The sequence below is a fragment of the Neodiprion lecontei genome, chromosome 2, assembly GCF_021901455.1.
Source record: "Neodiprion lecontei isolate iyNeoLeco1 chromosome 2, iyNeoLeco1.1, whole genome shotgun sequence".
Taxonomy (NCBI): Eukaryota; Metazoa; Arthropoda; class Insecta; order Hymenoptera; family Diprionidae; genus Neodiprion; species Neodiprion lecontei.
This window is the reverse complement of record NC_060261.1, coordinates 26,115,057-26,139,505: the sequence shown is the minus strand read 5'-3', so window position 1 is coordinate 26,139,505 and position 24,449 is coordinate 26,115,057. Positions and strand designations below refer to the sequence as shown.

The 24,449-nt window shown below is 38.1% G+C and overlaps 4 protein-coding genes across 9 annotated transcripts in view; 2 read left to right on the top strand and 2 right to left on the bottom strand.

Moving 5' to 3' along the window:
* The window catches only part of LOC107228170 (transcription factor A, mitochondrial), a 150,086-nt gene extending 135,150 nt beyond the window's left edge, over positions 1-14,936 (top strand). The window contains exons 5-6 of one of the 4 annotated variants that reach the window (XR_006902962.1): positions 11,940-12,080; positions 14,641-14,936. The gene's annotated coding sequence lies outside the window, so the exon portion shown is untranslated. Of the gene's footprint in view, positions 1-11,939; positions 14,315-14,640 lie in introns of those variants that run through there. The other 3 variants (XR_006902961.1, XR_006902963.1, XR_006902960.1) reach the window with 3 other exon arrangements.
* Positions 5,394-9,563, bottom strand: LOC124293015. Its single transcript, XM_046731910.1, has 4 exons — positions 9,195-9,563; positions 8,940-9,123; positions 7,872-8,840; positions 5,394-7,775 (listed from the first exon to the last, which is right to left on the bottom strand). Exon 4 carries the CDS (start codon positions 6,549-6,551, stop codon positions 5,394-5,396), a length of 1,158 nt encoding a protein of 385 aa, XP_046587866.1. The 5' UTR covers positions 6,552-7,775; positions 7,872-8,840; positions 8,940-9,123; positions 9,195-9,563.
* Positions 10,109-18,219, bottom strand: LOC107224805. 3 transcript variants are annotated; one of them, XM_046732079.1, is made up of 5 exons: positions 17,550-18,219; positions 15,788-16,155; positions 11,584-15,362; positions 10,715-11,378; positions 10,109-10,443 (listed from the first exon to the last, which is right to left on the bottom strand). In XM_046732079.1, the coding sequence occupies exons 1-3, from the start codon at positions 17,653-17,655 to the stop codon at positions 15,129-15,131; spliced, it is 708 nt and encodes a 235-aa protein (XP_046588035.1). In that variant the 5' UTR covers positions 17,656-18,219; the 3' UTR covers positions 10,109-10,443; positions 10,715-11,378; positions 11,584-15,128. The 3 variants fall into 3 exon arrangements, with proteins under 3 accessions (XP_046588035.1, XP_046588036.1, XP_015520487.1); XM_046732080.1 differs by having other exon boundaries at positions 11,624-15,362; XM_015665001.2 differs by having other exon boundaries at positions 10,715-15,362.
* Positions 18,220-19,681: 1,462 nt separating this feature from the next.
* LOC107224810 (F-actin-capping protein subunit beta) lies at positions 19,682-23,234 on the top strand. The gene is made up of 4 exons (XM_015665005.2): positions 19,682-19,946; positions 20,674-20,885; positions 20,977-21,349; positions 22,105-23,234. The coding sequence occupies exons 1-4, from the start codon at positions 19,944-19,946 to the stop codon at positions 22,336-22,338; spliced, it is 822 nt and encodes a 273-aa protein (XP_015520491.1). The 5' UTR covers positions 19,682-19,943; the 3' UTR covers positions 22,339-23,234.
* The last annotated feature ends 1,215 nt before the right edge of the window (positions 23,235-24,449 follow it).

The window sequence follows — 24,449 nt, the reverse complement described above, 5'->3', positions numbered from 1 at the left end:
CACCTGCTGCGCAGTGGGGACTGCGTCTATCGCCATAGCGGCTCTCATCCAGCAAGATCCTTGCTAGGATGCCGTGTATCGGCTTTCGCATATAATACGTGTTTTGTTGGAATTCAAAACACTAGCATTATATGCTTTCGGCCGATACACGGCATCCTCATGAGAGACGTGTTTGTTATCTGCTGGTGACCCCTCAACGCTATGTGATGTTGAGAATTGTAAAGCTGATGGTTTAGTGGGTAATTAGCTTTTCTATTTCTTTATTGCACATAATAGAGATTTATATACTTTATCTTGATTATATCTTTTTTTTTTTTTTTTTCTTAAACTATCTTTGGTAACATTTAAGTAGGAATAATTCTTATATTGGAGTAAAATTAGTGAATAATAAACTGGAATTGCCCTGATCCGAGCCCTTCACCTGTCTACAGTAATGCTTTCTGAATGTTTCGACACATTTCCAATTTCCTCTGTCCAGAATGTCCTGAATTGGTATATTGTCCAGCCATCCACGAGAAGCGACAGCCGATCTGATACTCCCTGGGGAAGCATCTATCCCCGCTGCTTTAAGGACGGATCGAATCCATCCGCCAATGACTGATGTAGAAGCTGGTTTTACAGGTCCAGTTACCGTAATGAAAACTTGGTCCAACCCTTCCGTTGCCCGTCTGTCCTCCGATTTTTTTCAGCAACGCTCTGAGCCATGTTACAGGACAGAGCCATATGTTTGGGTGTCTTGACAGCTTCCATCCTGACTGTCTGAAGCTGCCTCGGTCTGTCTTGGAGCCAAAATCTGGCCACAAAATAATTTCGTTACCCAAGTTTGTAATAAAGTTCTTTGATATTTTTAGTAGAGTAAGGTCGTGGATACGCCGTCCAGAAGCTATCAGCAGCACGGCTGCAGCCCTTCGCGAGATCTCGAAGAACGATAGCTTGTCCGCCGGTGTGCTCAGCCAATCTAGCAGAACTTGAGCATCCCAAATCTCTGTTCTTCTCTCTCTTGGCTTAGCGATCGAGATGGCCTTGAGGACTCGATGCACTAAAAAATCTGATGACAAAGTTCCCGAAGAGTTCCCTGAGCAGAATGTGGCAACAGCTGACTTATGCACTAAGATAGTGCTGTATGCAAGGTCCTGTGTGATAAATAGGTTTGCTAAAAATCTTGCTAAATCCTGGCCCCGTGGTGCCCCTGGATTGATGTTATTTTTGCTCACACCAGTTAATCCACCTACGAATAGGAGTCTTGTAGGTCTCTAGTGTCGACCGGCGCCAGCTTCCTTTAACCAGCTCCTTCTCTTGCGTGGACCAGTCGTTGACTAGTTCTCCCCACACCCAACCTTCCACACCTGGAGAGAAAGGCGCTCGATCTCTGGGGGTGGTTGACCGGTCGTGATGTCTTTTAGCACCCTCTCCAACATTGGAATCGGCATTGGTGGCTCCGTAGATCTCCGGATTAGGTCTGACATCCAGAACGTCCTCTCCCAGTTGGGGGCTACGATCAGTACCTGTCCTCTGCTCTTGTTCAAGTGTGCCAAGACTCTGGGGATGAGGCTGGGTGGAGGGAACACCCATCCCAGTCTGCAATCCCATGGACGACTGAATGCGTCTATGAAGTAGGCGTATTGATCTGTGGAGTCTCTGGAGACGTAGCGTTTGACCACGGCTGAATTCGCTGATGCGAAGAGATCGATGTCGGGGATGCCCCATCTTTTGAAAATCTGGCTTGTTGCCTCTGGTAGAAGGTGCCACTCCGGAAGCGCCCTTCTTCGTGACAGCCGGTCTGCTATACCATTGTATCTTCCTGGGAGATAGGCCGCAGATAGAGTTATTTGCAGGCCGTCGACTAGTTTCAACAACTGGAAGGTGAGATTGAGTAGATCTAAGGATCTTGTACCCCCTTCCTTCTGGATATAAGCTACCAGAGTTCGGTTGTCTGTTTGTAAAAGAATGTGAGTCCTTTGCAGGCTCTGTGCCTGATCTCTTATCGAGGCGTACACCGCATACATCTCCTTTAGGTTGGAGTGCCACATGCTCTGCTGTCTTGTCCAGGTTCCGGAGATGAGGATTCCATTCAACTGTGCTCCCCACCCTGCGTCCGCTGCGTCTGTAGTCAAAAAGTGGGTAATTTCGCTCTTGTGAAGACAAGCAGCGGTAACTGTGGCTTCGCTCCACCATTCCAGCTCTCTTATTGCTGTGCGTGGAACTGACAGCTTCTCCCGCGGCCTCCCCTGTCGAAAGGTCGCCCTCTGTCGATGACGAAATTGGCAAAATTCAACTGGCCTAGAAGGCACTGGATCTGTTTCAGGGTACAGCTCCCCCTGGTCCTGAGATCCTTGATTGAGTCCGCAATCTTGCGGGCTTTTTTCCTTGGTAGGCTGATCTGATTGTTCTGGGTGTTCCAGACAATTCCCAGAAACTCCAGCTTCTGGCATGGGATTAATGCACATTTGTGATGGTTGACTTGCCAACCCAAGTGCTCCAAAAGTTCTACTGCCTCCACTATCTGATGGGCTAAGCTGGTTCTGTTTTGAGAGACCAGTAGAAAGTCGTCCAAATATACGGCTACCCTCATACCTTGCGCACGAAGGATTTCCGCAATCCAATTCGTGATAGTCGCGAAGATTTGAGGGGCAGATGAGAGGCCAAAGGACAAGCTCGTCATCTGAAACAGCTTCTTGTCGTATACGATACGAAGGAGATGTCTGTGGGATGCAGCAATTGGTACATGGAAATACGCTTGGGATAGGTCTATCCGAGTCATCCAGTCTCCGTCCTGTAAAAAGTCTGGAATTCTGAAGTGAGAGATTAGTTGGAATTTCCTTACTCTTACGTGGTTGTTGAGACCACGCAAGTCGAAAATGGGCCTCACTCCTCCGCTGCTCTTGGGGAGCAGGAACATCTTTGAAACAAAGCTTGCTCCGACTTTCTTTGGTTGTTCTAAAATTCTTTGGCATTGTAAGAGATTGATCTGTTCTGACATCTCTGGGGATACTTTTGTTGCAAATCTGGAGTGTCTCCAATTGTTTATGAGAGGTGGTTTGGATATTAATGGAATTCTTGTACCTGTTATTAGTTTTAAGATGACCGAAGGAGCTTCCGATTTCCTCCATCTCTCCTGGAAGCCAGCTAGCTGACCTCCCACGAACTTTGGCAGCGACGGCTGGTCATTTCCCTTGTTTCTTGTGAAAGGAATTTTCGGTCTTACCCTTAAAATCCTTCTTTCCCCCGCTTCTGGTCTTGAAGTTGTTCTGCTGTGAGTTGAAATTCTCCTTAGAATTTTGGTATATTCTGTTTGGGAATCGAAAGGAGTGCCTATTTGACTTTGCTGAAGTGAAATCCTTCTTGATGGTAGGTTTCTTGGTCATCATGTACGATGGAGTGTTTAGCCATGTCTGAGAGCCCCCTAACGACTGGATTAAAGGCTGCAGTTTCTCTTTACCAAACAGGTACTCAGCACTGGGCGGAACCTGCCGCAACGCAGCCCGAACCGTCTTGTTGGGCACCTCATCGAGTAAGCGCTCTCTCCTGTTTTCGATACATTCGGCCCTCTTCCCACATATAACTTGGAGGATCTGATCAAAGTTCTTGGACATTTGTGAGCCCGCGCCAAATGTTGATGTCAATCTTTCGAAAAGCGATTCAGATGATAGCTCAGAGGGCTCTGTGAAGGCCCAGTTCACGATACTCTGCAGGCTGTTCTTTAGCAATTCCTTCTGCTCAAGTACTGCGTTGCAAAGACCACCCAGAGCCCGATCTGTTGGGAGTAGCGGATCCCTCTTACCAAAATGATACAGTTCTTCGTTCACCTTGAGTTCCATAAAGCCTGGTGAAGCCGAGAAATTTTTGAGGGCACTTGCGTATCTAACCTCCTTCCATTCTCCCATTCCGAAGCGCTGTAAGTTGTCTAGGATTTTCAATCGTTCATCACTGGCCGGGCGCACTCTTTTGCCTTCGTCAACATCTGTTCTAAAATCACCTAGACTCAGGACCCTGGCGTTTACTGTAGGTTTTGACAAAAAAGATGGGTCGACTGTCGATGTAGCTGTCAGATCCTTTGCCTGCCCAAGGGGGGCTCGTTGTGATATTAAAGACGTTAACGTGTCGATCTGACTCTGTAGCACCTCTAAACGGGAATCTGTTGATCGGCGTCTCTTAGGTGAGGGAGGCCTGGAATTCTCGTCCGAATCACCGTAGTCTACGAGGTTGAAGTAGTCTGTCTCTCTCTTACGCCTACTGACGTCGCCGCTACTACCAAGACTCATATTGCTGTCGTCTTGAGGGCCTGATGTAGAAGAAGTGTCTGAATCTGACATCCCTCTTCCTGATGTACGTTAAGCTATCCTGACTAGGTCCTTGGATGTGTTATCACCTCTTTTTCTTTGTTCTATTGCGGAACTAAGTTTCCTTGCACCTTAAAATGGCGAAAATACTCAACGCTATGGCGATAGACGCAGTCCCCACTGCGCAGCAGGTGACCACGCAGGCGCCACACAGCGGAAAAAGGTAACGAGAAGGCACTAGGAGAAAGTTTAGGGCGAATATTCAACAGCTTCTCTCATGAGGATGCCGTGTATCGGCCGAAAGCATATAATAGTAGGATAGCGAGAGCGTGTGTTTAGGAGCGTGTCTGCTCTGTGGCCCGTGTCCACAAGTACTGACTCAGCGGTCGTCTACGACTCTATAGAAACACCATAGATGGCGCGACCTAAAGGCACGTTTTCACAACACATTTCCTTTTTGGCAAAAGTATCACATAGTTTCTCGAGAGTTTCAACATCGAATAGGGCTTCATGAAATTTATCGGATGTTCCAAAATTCAATAAGTCGCGGGCTAAAATTGGTAAATTGAAACTTTTTTTTTCGGCTTTTCGTTCAGGCAAAACTTTTTTCATCACAGTCAAACTATCTGAAAACCCTGCGATATTTTTAAAACTCTCGATCATACCGTAATCTATTATATATCGCAGTAAATGAGAGGAGTTGAACGATGCATTATTTGCAACCAAAACGCATGGCTTCGATGAAAATTTGAGAAACTGTTGAAATGAAATTAAAGCTTCACGAGGCGCAATTGTGGCTACTTCTTTGCTGTAGAAATACAGTTTTCCTCCAACGTATTTCAACCCCGTAACCCGGGAAGCATCAGCATCAATCGACTTGGACGGATGGAGATAGACGCTGAATGTTGAATTCTCAAATTTTGCTGCGATTTGTAAAATTTCTGAGTCCTTCGAGAACCCAGATGTCTCCAAATCGAAATATATTATATTGCAGCTGTCTACCGATACTGCGATGGTTGGCAAAATATCTAAGAGAAGTCGAAAATCAACAGTTCCCCTGCTCTCTGAACAAGAGTTGATGCCGCAGTTAGTTTCATATTGAATCCCTTCAGATTACTCCATCGACTTCCTGGAGGCTTCTTTTTTTCGTGCCAATAAATTTCTTCGAGCTTTAGTTGTTGGTAATTTTGCCTTCATCGCTCGTTTTTTTCTTTTTGTTTCCAACACCTTCGCGAAAGATGCAGTGTGCTTCCCCGGTGATACATTCAATTTCGAGTTGACGTCCATGATGTGCTTTTCGCCTTCGTTTTTTGTGCATACAGTGCTAGCTAATCGGTAGTCCCCTGATTCGCTCAGGCTGTAGCAGCAATTTTTAGGTGCTTTGTGAACCATTATATTGTTAATACTTTCATTAGCTTGACTGGAGGCAGCAACAGAAAATTTTGCAGCATTGTCAGCATATTTGCCAAATAGCTCTGAAAGCTTGGTGTATAATTGCTGATTTTTCAGTTCAATTTTATGTGTACCTTTACACCAAACTCCACAATTTTCATGCTGGCCAAAAACATGCTCAGGGATATTGCGAATAGTTTTCCCTAACTCGGCACTATGTCCTTTATTTTGCACTAGTGCGTAAGAAAAACATTTTTTCAAATGAGGAATAACTTCCTTGTTTCTCATTTCACTGTAACCTTTTCGTAGTTCATACAAAGCATTGGCAAAATTTTTCTTCAAATGATTGCTGTCTGCGAGTTTGAAGACTGTTTGAAGATTTCCCTGTCGTACTGCTGCGATCGTTGAACTATCCTCGTCCCCTATCAGAACTCTCACGTTCAGCCCGATATCTTTGAGAATCGAACTCTCGTTGACTAGAGCGGCGCCTACGTCAGACTCCATCGCCTTCGCACTGCCGCAAAAATTTTGTCTACACTCATGATCGGATTTGCTGTGGCCGTTGGTACACATTCTACATTTCCGATTTCGCACTGCAAAGTCCAGCACTTTTCCACTCAGAAAACCGACAATCGTACCATAGCCATTTAAATTATTGTAGCTTCGGCCATTGCCCCGCTTGCTCCAGCCCATATCATAGGAAACGATGGTATTCACGATGTTCCCTATTGCTGTGTCAAATTCCTCTCTTCTCCTTACATCATCGTCGATTGTTTGAGGATGAAGGTTAGGGTTAGTGAGAGAGCCGAGGGTCCGCGCGAATGGATAAACTTCGTCGACTATATCTAGTGGCCTGATAACGAAAAGAACGATAAGCATTTTATTCCAATTTATTGTTTTTTATCATCACCATATATATATCTATTACATATGCCATTATGTCACTGTTGCAATAGTTTCAACAGCGAAAAGTTATATAAAATTTTCCACCTTGTAGCCGAACTCTAAGTTACAAATTCTTTAAAATATCAAGTATAACCATATTTGCTATTTAAAAAAATATCAATTTACAGATGGATTTGATTCTCACCGCTATATACAAATTTAGTATAATTACAATAAGGGATTCATAAAAAGGGAGATGGAGTGCCACGCTGATAAAATGTTATGCTCAACGCAGTGAGAATTTATCATTTCACCACAATGAATATTGACTGCGATGACACTAAATCTATATCATTTCACCTGACGCAGCAGTAAAATTGATTTTACAAACTTTCTTACAGTGTTGTATACCATAACTATTTCCTCTACAATATCTGTCACCGCAGTGAGAATTTATCATTTCGCTGCATTGAATGTTGACTGCGATGACACAAAATCTAGATTCCTGACGCAGCAGTAAAATTTATTTTACAAAATTTCTTACAGTGTTGTATACCATAACTATTTCCTCTACAATATCTGTCACCACAGTGAGAATTTATCATTTCGCTGCATTGAATGTTGACTGCGATGACACAAAATCTAGATTCCTGACGCAGCAGTAAAATTTATTTCAAAAAATTTCTTACGGTGTTGTATGCCATGATAACTATTTTCATTACGATAACAGACACCGTGGAGTTAATTATTGAGATAAGTCACATTTGCAAAAATTACACGTACGTTTTTTTTTCTCAACAATAAACACTGAAGTCACAATAGCAGCTTGACCGCAAGTTAATACTTGGTGTCGAGGCGCTGGAAAAAATCTATAGCAATCCTGCATTCCAGTATGCAAAGGTGACACTGCGAATGAACTCAGATGCTAGTGAGAGCTCTTGCGCCGTCTCAGTCTTATCCACTGGGACGTAGGATTGTTATAGAAATATTAGATTGTTGTGAAAACTTACAATTCCTGGCACAATCTTTCCATATTCTCTATAACTAATTTCTTTTCCTCTTCAGCAGCTCTACGGCAGGAATCTTTCGCAGCAGCTTCCAATGCTGGTCCAATTTCTCTTTCATATTTTTTAAAAACATGGGACCCGATGGTTGGGATGTTTAAACAATTCAATAATTTGTTCAACGCCGTTTCTCCAATGCCAGAATGAACTGCACCTGTAAAATGCATTTTGATATTAGGCATATCCTTGGCAGGTTAATCCGTTCTTCGAATTAATTTCTATATTTTGCACAATTGAAAAAATAACTCACCCAATACAGCTTTCGTATTCAGATCAGCGTGCGTCTTATTTTCCAACGTTACGTGTGTTTTGCCTGTGCGTACTTGGGTTATAGAACAACACTCGTCGCAGGCAATGTGCAGAATTGAGTTCAATCCCATTCGCGTTTCTTTCACCGCTTTCCTCAATAAAATATCTTTTTTGCAGCGAATACACTTCAATTGTTGGGCCAGATATTCTAAATCGACGATTCGGCGCCCTTCGACAGCAAATTCTTGTTGCCGATCATGGAGGTTATGTCCACTGTCCTCTCGTTTAGCGGCATTCGCTCGACACATGGCGGAAACTGCTTTTAGTTTTTCATCAAGCACTTTTTTCTTCACAAACTGACCCTTGAATCGCGTTTGGGTTGCCATTATCAAGATTTTTTTTTCACAAAACAAATATAACTTTACAGAACTCTGACACTTTCACGTTGGACGCTACTATATACTGAAAAATTGCGATGTTGCCAAGTTTACAGAGGCGCTCTCTATATGTGTAGGGGCCCTATCTATGCATAAGGTGTGATTGTGTAGGACATGAACAGTGTACAGCATCGCCAAAAGTTCGAGACAGGTAGCGCCACGTACGTATGAGATCTTACTGTACACTACGGTCGAAACTTTTGGCTGATACGTGTACATACAGAACTATCTTAATACAAAGTTAACAAGGCAGAATGGGAAAAAATGTTTTCTAAAAAATATGAATTAGGTACTAATTGTGCAAAATTTGTCTCATTATCCTGGAGTACCAGAAAATTCCCGTATTTTTCCCGGTTTTATCCCGGTAGGAAAAATTCCCAGCTTTTCCTGGAATTCCTGGATTTCCCGGTGCGTATACACCCTGGTGGGAGAATTTACAATGAATAATTTCGATACTCACGTAGCTTTATCGACACATTTGGGCGGTTGTGGCGTTTGACAAAAGACATTTTTTTTGTTACAACCCTTTGATGCTAAAAAGATTAAAATTATGAAACAAATATTTGTACTACCAACAGTCCCATACATCTCAACAATTAAACATTGTCAAAATAGAATTTATATCAACTCACGGCTATTAATTCTCGACCCTTTATTTGCTGATTCACAAATTTGGTCGATTGAAGATGAAGGTTCCGCTGCTTCAGGGTGCAATGCGACCCCATCTGAGAGAAAACTTTCTGTGGCTTCAGAGCAATCTTGTTTTTTATCAACGCTGCATGTGTCTTGCAAGACAGCATTCTTCTGGATGCAAACCTACATAAATATATGATTTATATTCACATGCTGAAATATATTTGTATTAAAAAACTGTGAATTGAACTCACATTTGGAATAGCATCATCTTTCAGCCTAACTTTGAAGGCAGATGTTCGATGGAATGATTCCGGTGAAAAGTGACATGAACATAAATGGGCGTTTCTCTGCTATTTGGAAATTCGTCCATACAAAACTGTCCTGAAGTAATTTTATTAAATGTTGAGAATGTTTGTCAATAAAATTAAGGGCAATAGTAAATTAAATATATATCTTAAAAAAACCCACACATTTTCCTCTTGGTTTTTGAGTTATGGACGATTTTTCGCAAAACCGTGACAGGGGACTGTTGTAACCATCCAGGGGAATGTTTTATGGACAAAAACAATTAGTATTTTTGTTTAAGTAATAAAACTCTTTATTTTTCTTTACCATTCTTAAAATATGTAATTTTTTGAATAAAATCAACAGTATTATAACAAATCTTACTTATTATAGTGACTTTTCTTAAGCCCAATAACAGTTGCGTTAAACTTCACAAAACAATTAAGTTTTAAAAATACTGTTAAACTAAGACAACTTCTTAACTAAAACTTCTAAACTTTTAAACTATGACACTAAAGTCAGTCTTTATAATAATGAAAAAAATGGTATCCTGCTTTTTAACACAGAACCAAAAAATATAAAAAATAATAAACAAAGAAACATTACTACTGCTAATTAATTATCACAGCCGATATTTTAGGTCGACATAATACTTTTGAAGTAACTAAAATAATTAACATTAATTGTACAACACCTTACAAAAAAATCAGTCTTAACATTGTACTTTAGGGAAAAATATGTAAATTAATTAATTCTTCTGAAAGACCGGTACAGATACAGGAAAATAATAAAATAATGTTCTCTCTTTTAGACTTAGATCTGGATCTGGTAACTTCTGCAATATTTGGTCAAAACTGACATCAGAAATATCATTTTCGTCCATTCTAAACTTATGGCCCTTCTTATCACAAATTTTCATAAAAGTTACAGTTAGTTTCATGACTTTTTTTTTTTACACGATACTTAGAACAATGCTTTCTCCAAACCTTTTTTACAGCCTTATGCTCACGAAGACTCATATCTTTAACTAATTTTCTTTTACCTTTTTCTTTTTTCTGTTGATACTTCTGCCTTTCTTTATCTTTCAATTCTTCTTTTTTTTTAGGGTCATTTTTAAGTCGTCGATATCTCAAACGCTCAGCTATACGTTTTTGTTCAAGTATTTCTTCTCTTGTTCTGGGTGACTTCTTTTTCAGTGGCATTTTGAGATAATACCTACGATAGAAACGTTACTCTTTGTGATCAAAACCTAAGAAAACAGTAGTATGAACAGTCCCCTGTGGTAGGAACAGTCCCCTGTGCTATGAAATGACAGGGGACTGTTGGCCAGGGGACTGTAATTTTTACATGAATACTTAATAAAACAATATCATTTAAAAACATTTAGATAAACGCAACAGATGTGGCTACATACTAAATGATCAATTATTTTAAACAAATTATCGTTATCAAAACTCTTAAAATAGTAAAAAAAAAAAAGGCTTACCAGGGGAATGTTTTTACTAACGGCCGAGACGCGTGGTTCACCAGAAGACGCAGTAGTAGCACCTAACAAAATGGTGGCTGCCCGCTAGCGACACAACCGAGCAAACTTCACACTGATTGCGTTCCGTTTCGCAATCTAAATACTTCGCGCCAAAACTAAATATGACTTCAGCGCGGTTTTAAAGTTTTAACAGGGGACTATTTTAATAATTTGAGGACAGCATTCATACATGGATATTTTAATTAAAATTCTATTATAAAAATATAATTGTGATGTATAAAGATGCTAACTATTTTTGTTAATGTATTTGGATATTTTTTATTCAATTATCAACGGCACAAAAATAAATATTTGTAACAAGATTTGTAATTCTGGAAAAGGGACGTACCAGGGGACTGTGTTTTGAGACGTCTGAGGTTCATTTATTCGAATATTCCATTATTAAATTACTAAATAAGCTATGGCGTGCCAAGAATACCTAATTCTATGTCGGTATTGATACAAAAAACTGAGAAATTTTAAGATTTATTTCATAAATTTAGCTAGGGACAGCGATTTTCCATTTAGTGGAGAAATGCCCAAATAAGCATACTTTAGCATACTTATGTTCGTCAACCCCATCTTATCAATCCATATCCTACGCCTCTCAATATTCTTCGGAAAACTTGAATGAATATAGAATTAAGTACATTACTCGGTATCACAGCATTGACATTATTTACAGTTCCAGAAGCGTTACTTATACTTAAAGATGAAATGTAGTCTTATTCTCTACTTCAATCTCACATTGATTTTTGGGTTTTGAAAAAGATCTGTTTTTGCACTAAGGAGCTACACAATAAGGCATGTTGTATATTATTCTCACTCACTATTCAATTAAAAATATCGTTGTGGAAAATTATTGGCTACCTTCTGACCTAACCTGTACAATAACAACAACGATCCGTCAAAGGCAGGTCCCTGACACTCGCCACTGCTCGCATACTAAAAAATTGTACGCGTTTTGTCCCCGTTTTTTGGTTCCTCTACGTGGCACTAGTAGACTTGTGACACGCTCACTCACTACTGGTGGGAATTGGCGGCAGAATCGAGGGACATTTGGCGAACCACTTTTAACAGTGTGTGTCAGGGGGCTGGTCAAAGGCAAGCCGTAAACGCTTATATATATCCGTGGTATTCATATGTACATCTATTTAGCTGTATATGTATATCTATATCTATTTAGCTCATCAATATGGCTGACGGCGCTGATGCCCCTTCCGTCTTTCGCTTCAGCCCCGCTGGGAGAGGCTCCGTCCATAAGTCCATGGCAGAAGATAATTTCATATGGGTCAAGCGAAGGCTCAAACACAAAATATCAGTATAGGTATAGAGCTTAACTAACAATGGAGTTGCAATTATCGTATTCACGCTGCTGTTTTGTTGTGGGTGGAATAAATTCTAGTGGTATCTAAGTGCCGTGAATCGTTAAACAACCGAAATGCTATTCAGTCATTTCCGTGGCAGCCATGTGACGTGAGTGTATGAACAAGCCTGTCCAGCTGTCACGGAATATGTTATAACAATTTCTTTCGTTACTTTCAATTTAACTGTGATCTGCCACTGCTATTTCACCCACAAAAATTTTGAATAAGGAATCATTTCATTACAAAACATTCGAAAAGTAGTCTCTCCTCTTCGACAATTCTTCCCGCGAAATTCACTTGTACGTGTGCACATGGGGTAGTGTCAGAATAATAAAAGATTTTACTATGTTTGACTCAAAGAGTATGTCAGTAATATGTCTGTTTAATGTATATTAACTTCGGTCGGTAGCAATTTTTTTTCTAATTCATACAGTTTTTCTACCATTCTCCGGATGTAATTAAGTTACATATTATGTACAGCTTCATTCTAAGATATTCCCAACCTTGACAATGAGCATAGCTTTTTTTTCAGATACTCTTCTGTAAATAATATAGTTGATGCCCTGTTAATCTTAACTAGTAAGTAACTAGTCATTTGAGTAAATGTTGCATCTGGAAAATATACACTTTCTGTTAAGGCAGTATTCTACTTTACAACTGTGAAAAAAAATTTTTTTTTACTTTTTTCGAAAGTAAATATATTCAAGAATGTTAGCTCAAAATTTTAGAAAGATTCAGCCTAGTTTTGAAAATACTGGAAATTATGGGCATGAAAATCGACCAAACCACCATGCAGTTCAACAATATGCGTGACCAACAGCGCATCGTTCAAGAGAACCGCCGCTCGATTGAGGCTTCTAAGGAGAGCAGAACTCAAAAAAAGCAGGCTAGATTAGATGACCATACTCACCTGGAACAAGTTGAAGGCATATTATATGGCCCAGGTATCGCTGATGGAGCGTAAGATCATTTTTTCTACGATTTGTCACTTACAAAAACTTTAAACGCGTTTTTCTCGAAACGTTTTCAAGTATCGTGGTCGTGAAAACTCAAAAACTATTGGACCGATCCTTATGAAATTTTGAACACATATTCTATATGTTTGTATCAACGGACTTAACTACAATCAACTTGAAATTTTAATTGTAACTATATTTTTATTGCAAATAAAGACGCAAAAAAAACGCAATTTTTTTTTTTCTTTCGTATTTTAGCCGTCATTTTGTTGATTTTGCACATACATAAAATATTCTACTTAGATCGGTTCCTGGAGTCATACTTAACATAAAACTATCTGATTTTTTTGGTTCAGACCATCCGTCGGCAAGATTTTACGACGACGGCAACGTTACCTACTTTTTGAGGTGTTGGTTTTGACCATACTTTACATGCATAAAAAATGTATAAAATAAATGAAGAAAGTTTTTTTTATGTACTTCAAGAGTGTATTTATTAAGCATTTCACACCCTACATCCATATCTTCAATAGTATTCTCAGAAACAATTCACAAAAATAGCGTTTTTTTCAAAGATGTAAAGTAGAATACTGCCTTAAACAAGTTCCATCGACCGACTATTTATATAATTTCTAAGTAACTAGACCCTTGTAACTTGTTTCAAAGGTTAAAAGTTTTGCTAATCCTTAAAATGATTTAAAATTAAAAGGTATATAAACCAAGTAACTTACTTACATATTAGTATCAATTATCCTGAGGAAGGTCCATAAAAATGTGGAGAAAAACTGCATTTTTAAAAATATTTTCTCCACGACTAGAAGTATATGTACTTGAACTGTTGGTCTCCGCTGTTCACCCATAAGAAACAAGAAAATTAAATTCTTATGTACGAGCTTTTACAGAAGACACAAAAAATCGCGTTTTTAAATAAAAATCATTATTTAAAAAGAAGAAAGTTGAATTAAGAAATATAAAACTACTGAAAACCTATCCAAAAATTCGCATATAAAATCTGAATCCCTTAGCTGTATCACTTGTGAGTAATTAATACTAACGTAATCAAATGCGTTAGCTTGTAGGTTCTGCCGGGTATACTATGGCCAGTGAGGAAGACTAACTGTACTTGAAACCATTCCTCTCTATTCCCTGCAGCGACTAAACTAGTGAACCTCCTCCACATCTTAAGAACAATTTGTATAGGGGAGAGGCAAGCAAAATGGGCTGCCTGTACAATCAAATGAAATTTCAAAAAATATCGATAATGCTTGAAATGTATTTTTAGGCCAAAGACAAAACGAATTGTGTTGCCAAAATCGTTCCAACGTTAAACGTTGTTGAGGGGCCCATTTTGCCTCTCTCTCCCTTATATATGTGTGTGTGTGTGTGTATTATTCAATTACAGAAATAAATAATAATATAACTCATATACTCTGTTTTGTTTGTGCATCGACATAATTTTTAGTACTTCTCTTAATTAGCAAACTAGTTTTCATATGCTGCACGCAAAACTTATTATGTATACTGCAATATTTATTTACCAATTTCGTTTTTTGACTGTTTGTAGGGATACATTATACTGGGTGAAACTAATATTTCACTGCAATCATCTAAAGTGATTCGTTTGGAAGGATCATTATTAATCATGATTATCGTCATATTTCGTAAAGATTGAAATGTAGATGTTCCTTAAGCAAATATTTGTAATCCAGACATTAAGATTAAATGAAATATAGCTGTGACCAAGGAGTCGAAATACGTTTTTGAGCATCACTTCCCATTAAAAAGGGAAAAAAAACACTCCTTGTCCCTTTTCTATTTTCTGAAAATCAATTCGCCTTGATAGAATCTTCGAATACAGAGGTAGGTTTTCAAAAAAGAGAAAATTTATTATGAGTATATATATTATAATTAATTTATAGAAGGACAGTATTTCATTATTTGACATCCAATTTTCAGGCGACGTTTCGTTGCCAAGTAAAAAAGATTTATTGTATATTGCAGTAGCTCATTATTTGAGGAATCAATTGTTAGAACTGTTATATCAATGTCGTGCTAATACAATGAAGCCACATTGTGCAGGACGATAAAGCTGAAGATATAGATTGAAAATTCTTCTACAACTTTTCTACATATTCTCATGACCCATCTGAGATTACGAACGAGTTTAGGATCCACGCTACACAATATTAGAACCGCAGATAACATGTTTCCACCCTGCATTTCTGCTTTATTTTCAAATAGATGCAGTCTTACCAACACCAGTGTAAAGAATGGTACAAGAATATCCTGCAAAATGAAGAGTAATATAGACAATAATATATCGTAAATTTTTCTAACCTTAGTTTAAAATTTTATTCCTTCGTTGGTCATTTTCTGATTTTTCACTGACGATACACACCAAATAGAAACATTGCAGTTGAAAAAACATTCTCTTTTAGGATATATACGCATGAAAACTTCAAAACCCAATTTTGATACAGTCTTCAAATGGAAGTCATAATTATGCAAACATATAGTAGTAAAATCTTTGGTTTTCAATTTTTGTGCTGTAAGGGTTGATCAAATTCCCAGTGAGGAAATAGGTGTCGTCTTTGGCAAAGTTGTTAAGAGTGAGCAATTACTAGGTGATTACGAGTACATTAACTTTATGCATTAATATAATTCATATGGTGGATAGGGAAATAAGGGAGTACTTACAATTATAATCTTACCTTGCCACAGAAACGTTGCAGTTGCAAAAGATATAAAATATTTACGAGCGCTGCAAGGAGTACGAGCGTCCATTTGTTTCCAAATACACTGAATAACACACCTGCATCGGCAGATTGAAATACTTTTTTGATAGAAGCATTCTTATTATCATTGTTTGGTACATTCGTAACTTTGTTTGTAACAGTATTGTTCTGTGTCTCATTCTGTACAATATGGTTCATCAAAGCAGGACTATCATCCATAGATGAACCCTCACGCCTATGTAAATTATTTGGCAATGACTCTGTTAGGGTTACGTAATCTTGATGTTCTAAGTAAGTTTTGACCAAATCGTCATTCTTTGGTTGGGTTAGGTCAGGATGAACATCTGAAAAACATATTGTAATGGTGATGGTGAGTTCGAATTTCTCAAGATTCTTTATTACGTAGACTAAAGTCTAAACAGTTGAAATTTATATAAAGTTTTATAAATCAACATAGCAATATTTCAATTTAAATCATATTGATTCGATTCATGCTTCATATTTCATGTTGTAAAAAAATGCTCACTTAAAAATAAGAAATTTCATTACTGGTCTCACGGAACTGTTATTGGTAATGAAAATCTTCATTCTATGGGCCTCTAGCAAACCTTTCAAACACGTTACTACAGAGTGGTTACAATTATGCTCAAATAAAATTCCCTGACCTTTGTCCATGAAACTTAAAGCCACTTTTGTGACCAAAAGCTCCAGAAATTGTGTACCTTGATTATATAAAAATATGGATTTAAAACCACATAGTATTGCTTCATTTCACACAAATAATTAGAAACTGAACGATACCATTTCAGAGAATTAGATTGGCTGAATTTAAGAAGCATAGTCCAAGTTTGGAAACAATTTATCAAAATAGTACGTTTATCCCTATGGTCCATCATAATTCCCTAACTTTTCCCAATAGATAAAATTTTCGGACTATTCTCAGTTTTCCTGGCCTGTTACCACCTTATACTAGTATATGTGATATTTGTGTATGTATACACTCCTCAGCACCACCTATGCGGATGCTGAAAAAACTTGGATGATAATTCTGTTCATGTGCACACCACAAGCATGTTTCTTTGCTTATAAAAGTACGCTGAAGGCTTATTAACCGGTACGCCAAAGTATATATCTCTATTTAAATTTATTTACATGCCACACCATTTGTGGCACGAGACTTGTTAGTTCTATCAAATAAATTGTACTATTATTGTTAATATAAGAATAATTGGTCTTAGACCACAAATAACTAAACTCTTAGGTAAAAACCAAAATAATTACAATTCATTACACAATTCCAAAGCTACTACGCAACATAGTTTTACCGACGATATTAAAAACTTTCAATTACTTTTTATAAAATTTGAACAATGTGAACTCTTATTACCCTTTAGTTAGCATTAAAAATATACAAGACTTGGATCTTTTGATAATTTTTAAATGTACTGTCACAAACATAAATCAAACACAAGGAAAAGATACAAGACTTGGATCTTTTGATAATTTTTAAATGTACTGTCACAAACATAAATCAAACACAAGGAAACTTTTAGAATCGATCGTTCCTTTATTTGACATCATGTAAAAACGATTCAATTTCTTTCTGGCCTCGAATAATGCAGCCTGACCAATAAATTTGCAGTTAGGTTACAGAAATATTAGTGAACATTTTATGTAATATTCATCGTACATACGTCCACTAATAATCATTAAAAGATTACGAAATAATTATTTTCACCTTCGTGGCCGATACGCTGTCCACTAGTAATTCTTTGCAATCGAGTCTCTGAATTTTCCAAAATTCGTTTACGCCGAGCCTCTCGTCTAGCAATCGCGTCTGCCATGTTTATTCAATCCACGAAGTAAAAGCTCTATTAGAAGTCGTGAAGTTTATAAAATGGAGCAAGAGCTCCATTGCATATGCTTTGCCGCTCATTCACACCCAAAGAAGTTGATCTGTTTTTAACCGGTTGTTGATCGTTTGATGGTGTTTTATAATGAGTTCTCGATGTTTGATAGTCAATTGTTTATTCGTTATTAATAAATCAAATTCGGTTAGGGAATTCGAGTAACGTCAGATCCTCATGATATTTTGGATTCGAATTGAGTTCCGCTTGTGCGGAATCGTTCGTTGGTCGTTTAGTGTTGACTAGCGATTGTCCATCCTTTAATAACCCCCGATTATCTGTGAAAATTCGCCCACACACACCAAAAAAAAAACTATGGGTGCCAGCACATAACCGTAAAAGACGGTTTACATTGTCCGTGACCGTAACCATAACCGCTTCGATAGGAAGTTGGAGGGTAAGGAATCTGTGATATGGTTTATAACGCCAACTGACAACGCTTTCGTAGATTCATTTCAGTATCTAAACTGTAACTTCGTACTGAAGCATTTCTAAGCATGCCCGCCCATTGTCAGCCTAAGGGTGGGTTCACAATGACGTACTGTTGCAGACACGAAGTAGTAGGAAGGAGCGGAAAGCGACAACACTCTGCGATAAATCTTGTTCCCAATTTTAAGGTAACGTAAGAAGAACTATCTGAATACGACTTAAGCGCCTCTTACGCAAAAAAGTGAAATTTTCGCTATGTAATGTAAACAAAGAAGAGCAATGATCGTAGATCGTAACCTATAAATCTTCGTGCTATAAAAATACTCCGTAAATTTGTAAAATACGCATTTGAAGTGAGCCAAAAGCAGTGAAAACCGAGCACTGCTTGAGTGTTGTTTTCTTCCTCTAGATTTCATGCATTTTCATTGGTTACAATTCGACCGCGCTCCGCGACACCACGCCTATGTGAACCCACCGTAAGAATAAAACATTTATACTATCCACGGAGTAGTAGGAAGGAGACAACACTCTGCGATAAAACTTGTCCCCAGTCTTGAGGTAACGTAAGAGAAACTGTCTCAATGCGATTTGAGCGCCTCTTGGAAAAAAGTGAAATTTTCGCTACAAAATGTAAAAAAAAGGGCGACAATCGTAACCTATAAGCCTCCGTTTTATAAACATACTCCGTAAATTCGTAAAATACGCATTTAAAGTGATTAAAAAACAGTAAAAACCGAGTGATTGCTTTTTTAATCTCAACCGACATTAAATCCGAGAAAAAGGTTTGCAAACGGCGAATCATAAGATCATATGGTGAAGGGGGTGAGTGCGCTATGCGGGCTTACACCGCAAGAGGCGATTAAATCGCACCTTGACAATTCTTCTTACGTTGCCCCAAAAACTGGGCCAGCTTTTGAGCCAAGTGCTGCTCGAGTGTTGTCTCCTTCCTACTACTCCGTGATGCTATCTTATATCATAACTTCATACGTAAGGTTGATACAAAATAGAGCATTTATATGTGAAAATATATTAATTATTTAATGAAATAAGCAGAATAGCGCTAATTTACATTCATTCCGGTCGAAATTTGCCACATGATACACATGACAAAATAGTGTGTGGAACGGAATTCTCGAAGTAACTACAGATTTCGTTCTGTTGTTCCGTGATCCGTCCATTCGTCATTGACAATCGGGCAGCACCCTAAGGCTGGATTTTCACGTGTAGCAAATAGCTAGATGCAGCATGGTCTATTTGGGCCATGTTCGTAAATTGACTGCCAGTACTGAAAATTCCCTAGGCCAGAGACAGAGCTGTACATGAACTTGGCAGCGCAAAAGAGATGAAAGATTGCTGACAGTACTGTCAGTCAATTTTCGAACACGGCCTTGATCAATTCACCAAAATCACCATTTTTTGTTGACTCCCCGTCAACAAAAAATGGTGATTTTGGTGAATTGACCAATCAGAGCATGCTGCAATCGGTTGTGTGCTGCGCGTGAAAATCAGGCCTTAGTCTCCTGTAACACTGAGATGCAGCAAACCGTGGTACTCAGGCGGAACCGTTAACCATATAAAGGGAAGAAGAAGACTTTGGTACAGGCTACTGACACACCCTTCAAATGTCACTCTTTTTGTTGCTTCAACAGAGTCGACAAATTTAACAATCAACGATATTAGTCATTGCTAATTATCATTTCGTGACATTCCAATAAGTGTTACTCTATTTCACGTAAACGAATTGTGAATTCAGGATTTATATTGCATCGGTTTTGGGTGTACCGCTGGCATTCACCATGGTGAGTCATTTTAGTCTGTCGTATTTATTTGTGTATATGTTAGATACGATCGTAGCTCTGTTATATTATTGTCCGGTTATGGATCACGAACAAATTATTACGTTGATCATCTGAGACTGCTAGACACGAAATTCAACATTCTCGCAACATGGAACACAATACATTAGTTCGAATTACAAACATAACCTATACTTTTAAATCCTGCAATTCAAAATGGCCCATCGAATAATCGGAATTCTTGTACAAGATTGTAAATACATATGCTAAGAGTACTACCATGTCAGGACACGAAATGTGTTTCAATTCAAGGTCTCATATCTATATATTCCGAACAAGAAAAAAAAAAATTTCCTTATGCGAACATTGAAGTTGGTTCTTACATGTGTGTACGCAGGGTGAACTACGACCATCGCCCCATAGACTACCAATGTATTCCTTGTGAAAACTGAGACTGAAGGGCTTTTAATTCCTCATGCGAAATTTGTCGTTTGTGAATTACAGAACTTTCAAATTGATTAATCCATTGGTCAACTTTACATAGCTGTAAGCTGCAAGTGAAATATTTCAAATCAAAAGTAAGAGGGTTTCAATTGCAGATTTGTACGAGGAACACATTGGTAGCCTGTGGGGGATAGTCCTGGGTCCCCTTGCATAAAAATTTTGAGATAAATGCTCTTTTCTTACTATTAATGTCTTACCAAATTTTATATTTTTCATGACTTGAAAGTCGGAACAACAAATGGATTGTGCGTTGGATCTCATGAGACGCTTACCTCCCCAGCAAATTGAAAAAAATCTCAGTGATTTGATCGACCTTGTACCAACTTTGTGTGAAGACTTATTGTCCTCCGTTGACCAGCCTTTAAAAATAGCCAAGGATAAAGAATCTGGTAAAGATTACCTTTTATGTGACTATAATCGAGATGGAGATTCATACAGGTGAGAAACATATATCTGTATTTGTGTAATATTGTTAATGAATAATTATTCAAGTTCTAGGAATTAAAGTATTGAGCAATCTTTATTACAGGTCACCATGGAGCAACACGTATGATCCACCTTTGGAAGATGGATCGATGCCTTCTGAAAGGCTAAGGAAATTGGAGATAGATGCCAATCATGCATTTGACCAGTATCGAGAATTATACTTCGAAGGTGGTGTATCGTCGGTTTATTTATGGGACCTGGATCATGGTTTTGCAGGAGTAATATTAATAAAAAAGGCAGGTGATGGTTCAAAGAAGATAAAAGGCTGCTGGGATTCGATACACGTTGTTGAAGTACAAGAGAAATCTACGGGCAGAACTGCCCACTACAAATTAACATCTACAGCCATGCTCTGGTTACAGACAAACAAACATGGTTCTGGAACTATGAATCTTGGTGGAAGTTTAACTAGACAGGTGACCAAACATATTTCTATGCAAGTTTGGCGATTATCCGACCTAGTCTATTTCACTAATGCTGAACATCCTTCATAGTAAACTACTGTTCAGGAAAATGAGATTCTTTCCGTGCTGTGTCGCGTTATTGGTGTCAGGCAACGAACTTCGTAAAAAAAAGACTGCACACAAAAACAGTATAACGTTAAAAAACTATGCATTATTTCACGTAGTTTGTTGTTACTTTAATGAACAGTGCATAGGTTCGTTCCTAAAAATCAAATATCAGTACACAATAATTTTTACTTGTTATCGGCCTAAAATTTATTAATTTGTAGTGATCTATTGTATATTATACCACCATTCTTGTGCCACTTCACACGGCAATTATAAGATGTAGCTTCTCGTGTGCAAGAGTTTCCCTTTGTAGTTGCTAAAATGATGTTCAAAATTTTATCGGGATACTCGTAAGATTACAAAAGTCTACCACGAAGTATTCCATACATAATTAAATGACGTAAAACAGTAAAATTATGTTACGATGGCTACTATCTACTATGAAGCTAACTTTATAAAATTTAGTACTTTTTAAAAACATTCACATTCGAAATATACTGTTCCCAAAAACTTTTCTGACATCAAAAAGATCCGAACATTTCTGTTGTTAATGTCTAAATCTATTCTAACTTCGCAATATTCTGCAATTTGTTCGATTAAGGTCATGTAATCGGATGACCAAATAAATCAATCTAATTTTTATGTTTTTGTTTATTCAGGTCGAACAGGATGCGGCACTAAGCGAGACATCACCTCATATTGCCAACATTGGTCGAATGGTAGAGGATATGGAAAATAAAATTCGAAATACGCTGAACGAGATATATTTTAGCAAAACAAAAGATATAGTGAACGGTTTAAGATCGGTCCAATTACTGGCGGATCAAAGACAACAGGCTGCACTTAAGCAAGATTTAGCTGCAGCTTTGCAAAAAAGGAATGCGAATAATTGATCTATCGAGCTGTACGAGGGCTATTACGATTGTGATTAGGAAAGAAAAACATAATAACAAGCTGCAATGGCCAATGTCGCGTCAAGTTGTTATCTTTTTTTGCAATCGAAAATTTTCATCTCAACGGTTTTAGCAGTTGATTTGTTTGTTCTCAAACATCCTTTGTTTTTGTCACATGGTTCACTAACTTCAAAATAATTTTTATTATCCCCTTTCGATTTTTTGAATTCGCCAGCAACCTCATTTCAGTTTGACACATCAATGCGAATTAATTTGATATTCAATTTGCAATTATAATTTATTCCAAAGAATTGAAGTGATGTCACGAATTTGTAAAATGAGCAAACATGTGAGTCTGCTACTTTACTACGGTCTGCAAAGTGAACCATTCTTAAAGTGTTTTGCACGTGGTGTCGTAACGTCGATTCGATTTACAATTCTTTGTGATGTGATCGTCTTGAGAAAGTACACTCTGGTCAGCTAGGACCAATAAATTATTATATGAATTGATTATCGAATAATTTGTAAAATATAATCTCAAAACCTGCCTCGCGGTGTAATTAAATGAAAAATCTGCAAGATACTTATTCAGCACTAGCTTACCAGAGCGCACTTTCCGAAAATCACACGATCATTCTACATAAATTCCAATTCGATTCAAAGTTTCACAAAAGAATGAGCTTCTCATAGAAACTCTTAAATTGGTCACGTGGTAACATCCTTAAAATACTTTAACCACCTATTTGCAAATGATGAAATATGTTATATACTGCAATAAAAGTTTCCTGGCTGATGTTAATGCGTGAACACGTATTTGCGTGGCTAATAGATATCGTTAAAGTGAATGGTAAATGAAAAAAAATATATCGCCCAATAATAATTATTATGTCCCTTCACTTCGAATTATTACTAAAATCACACTTGAAATTTATCATAGGAAACAAATCAAGATTTTTTTTTTCAGCGATTCTGATAATGTAATAATAGTACCAAATCGCTTGAATTTAATATTTTAGAACGTTGCGATTGAAGGACTATTATACTCAATTTCGTATGGTCTAGTAGATCAAGGACTGCGAATGTTGTGATGAATCAATTATTACTGTACAAAACTTATAACTAGGCTCAGTAGAATAGTGCTCCAAGTAAATTGAAAAAAAATTCATGCGCGAGCCACAGACTTATAGCGGTCGAGCCCGAGTACGAGTACCGCTGAGAGTGGTCAAATTTGTAGCTATCGACGAGATTTTCAGTAACGATTCTGGCTTATTTGCGGTGTTTGTTGTCGTTTTTTCGAAAAAACAAGCGCACCAAAAAATACCTCCATCCGGTGTAAGAAAATTCAAGATTAATTGTTGCGCTATCTGTTATAATAGTTTTTGCAACACCTGCATGGAAAGTCCATTTTTATGCACCATTTACAAGCACCGAAAGTAGTCTTTTATACACGTGTGCGGGAAAAACTTTCGCGCATTGCTAGGGATGTGAGAAAGAAAACCTTCGCACATTGCCGGCGGTATAAGATCAACCTTCGCACATTGCTAGCGGTGTGCGAAAAAGACGGTCGCGCTTTTATCCACAGTTGCGCATTTCGCAAACAGCTGCACTAGCGCCACCGATGGAATAGTTTGTCACTCTTTGCCGTGCTCGACATCGCTGCATCATCACTGAAAAGACATCGTGCCGTGGTTTCGTGTAAAAATAATCGTGTATGTCGGACTTTCCATTACAGGTGTAGCAAAAAATAGGGTTCGATACTAGTGCGAAAGTTGGCAATGCCTATCTCGCGTGAATGCGCCACACTCGCCCTTCAACTCGTCTACGGGCTCGTGCTGCGCCTTCACGCTTGTGCGGGCATTGCCACCTTCAAGCACTAGTATCGAAAAACACTATTGTTTCATTGGACTGAAATTTTTAATTCCGGTTACCGCTCAGTCCTTGACTATTTTCATTTTTTAACACAATCGGAAAATATAGTTCTAGGTAGAAAATGAAAATTAGTTTTCTAGTATCCGTTACTATTCTTTTTCATTACGATCACTGTTGCTATACTTTCTTTTAACTGTTAGGAAAATTTAATGCTTGTGCAACAATAAATTGACGCTAAAGCC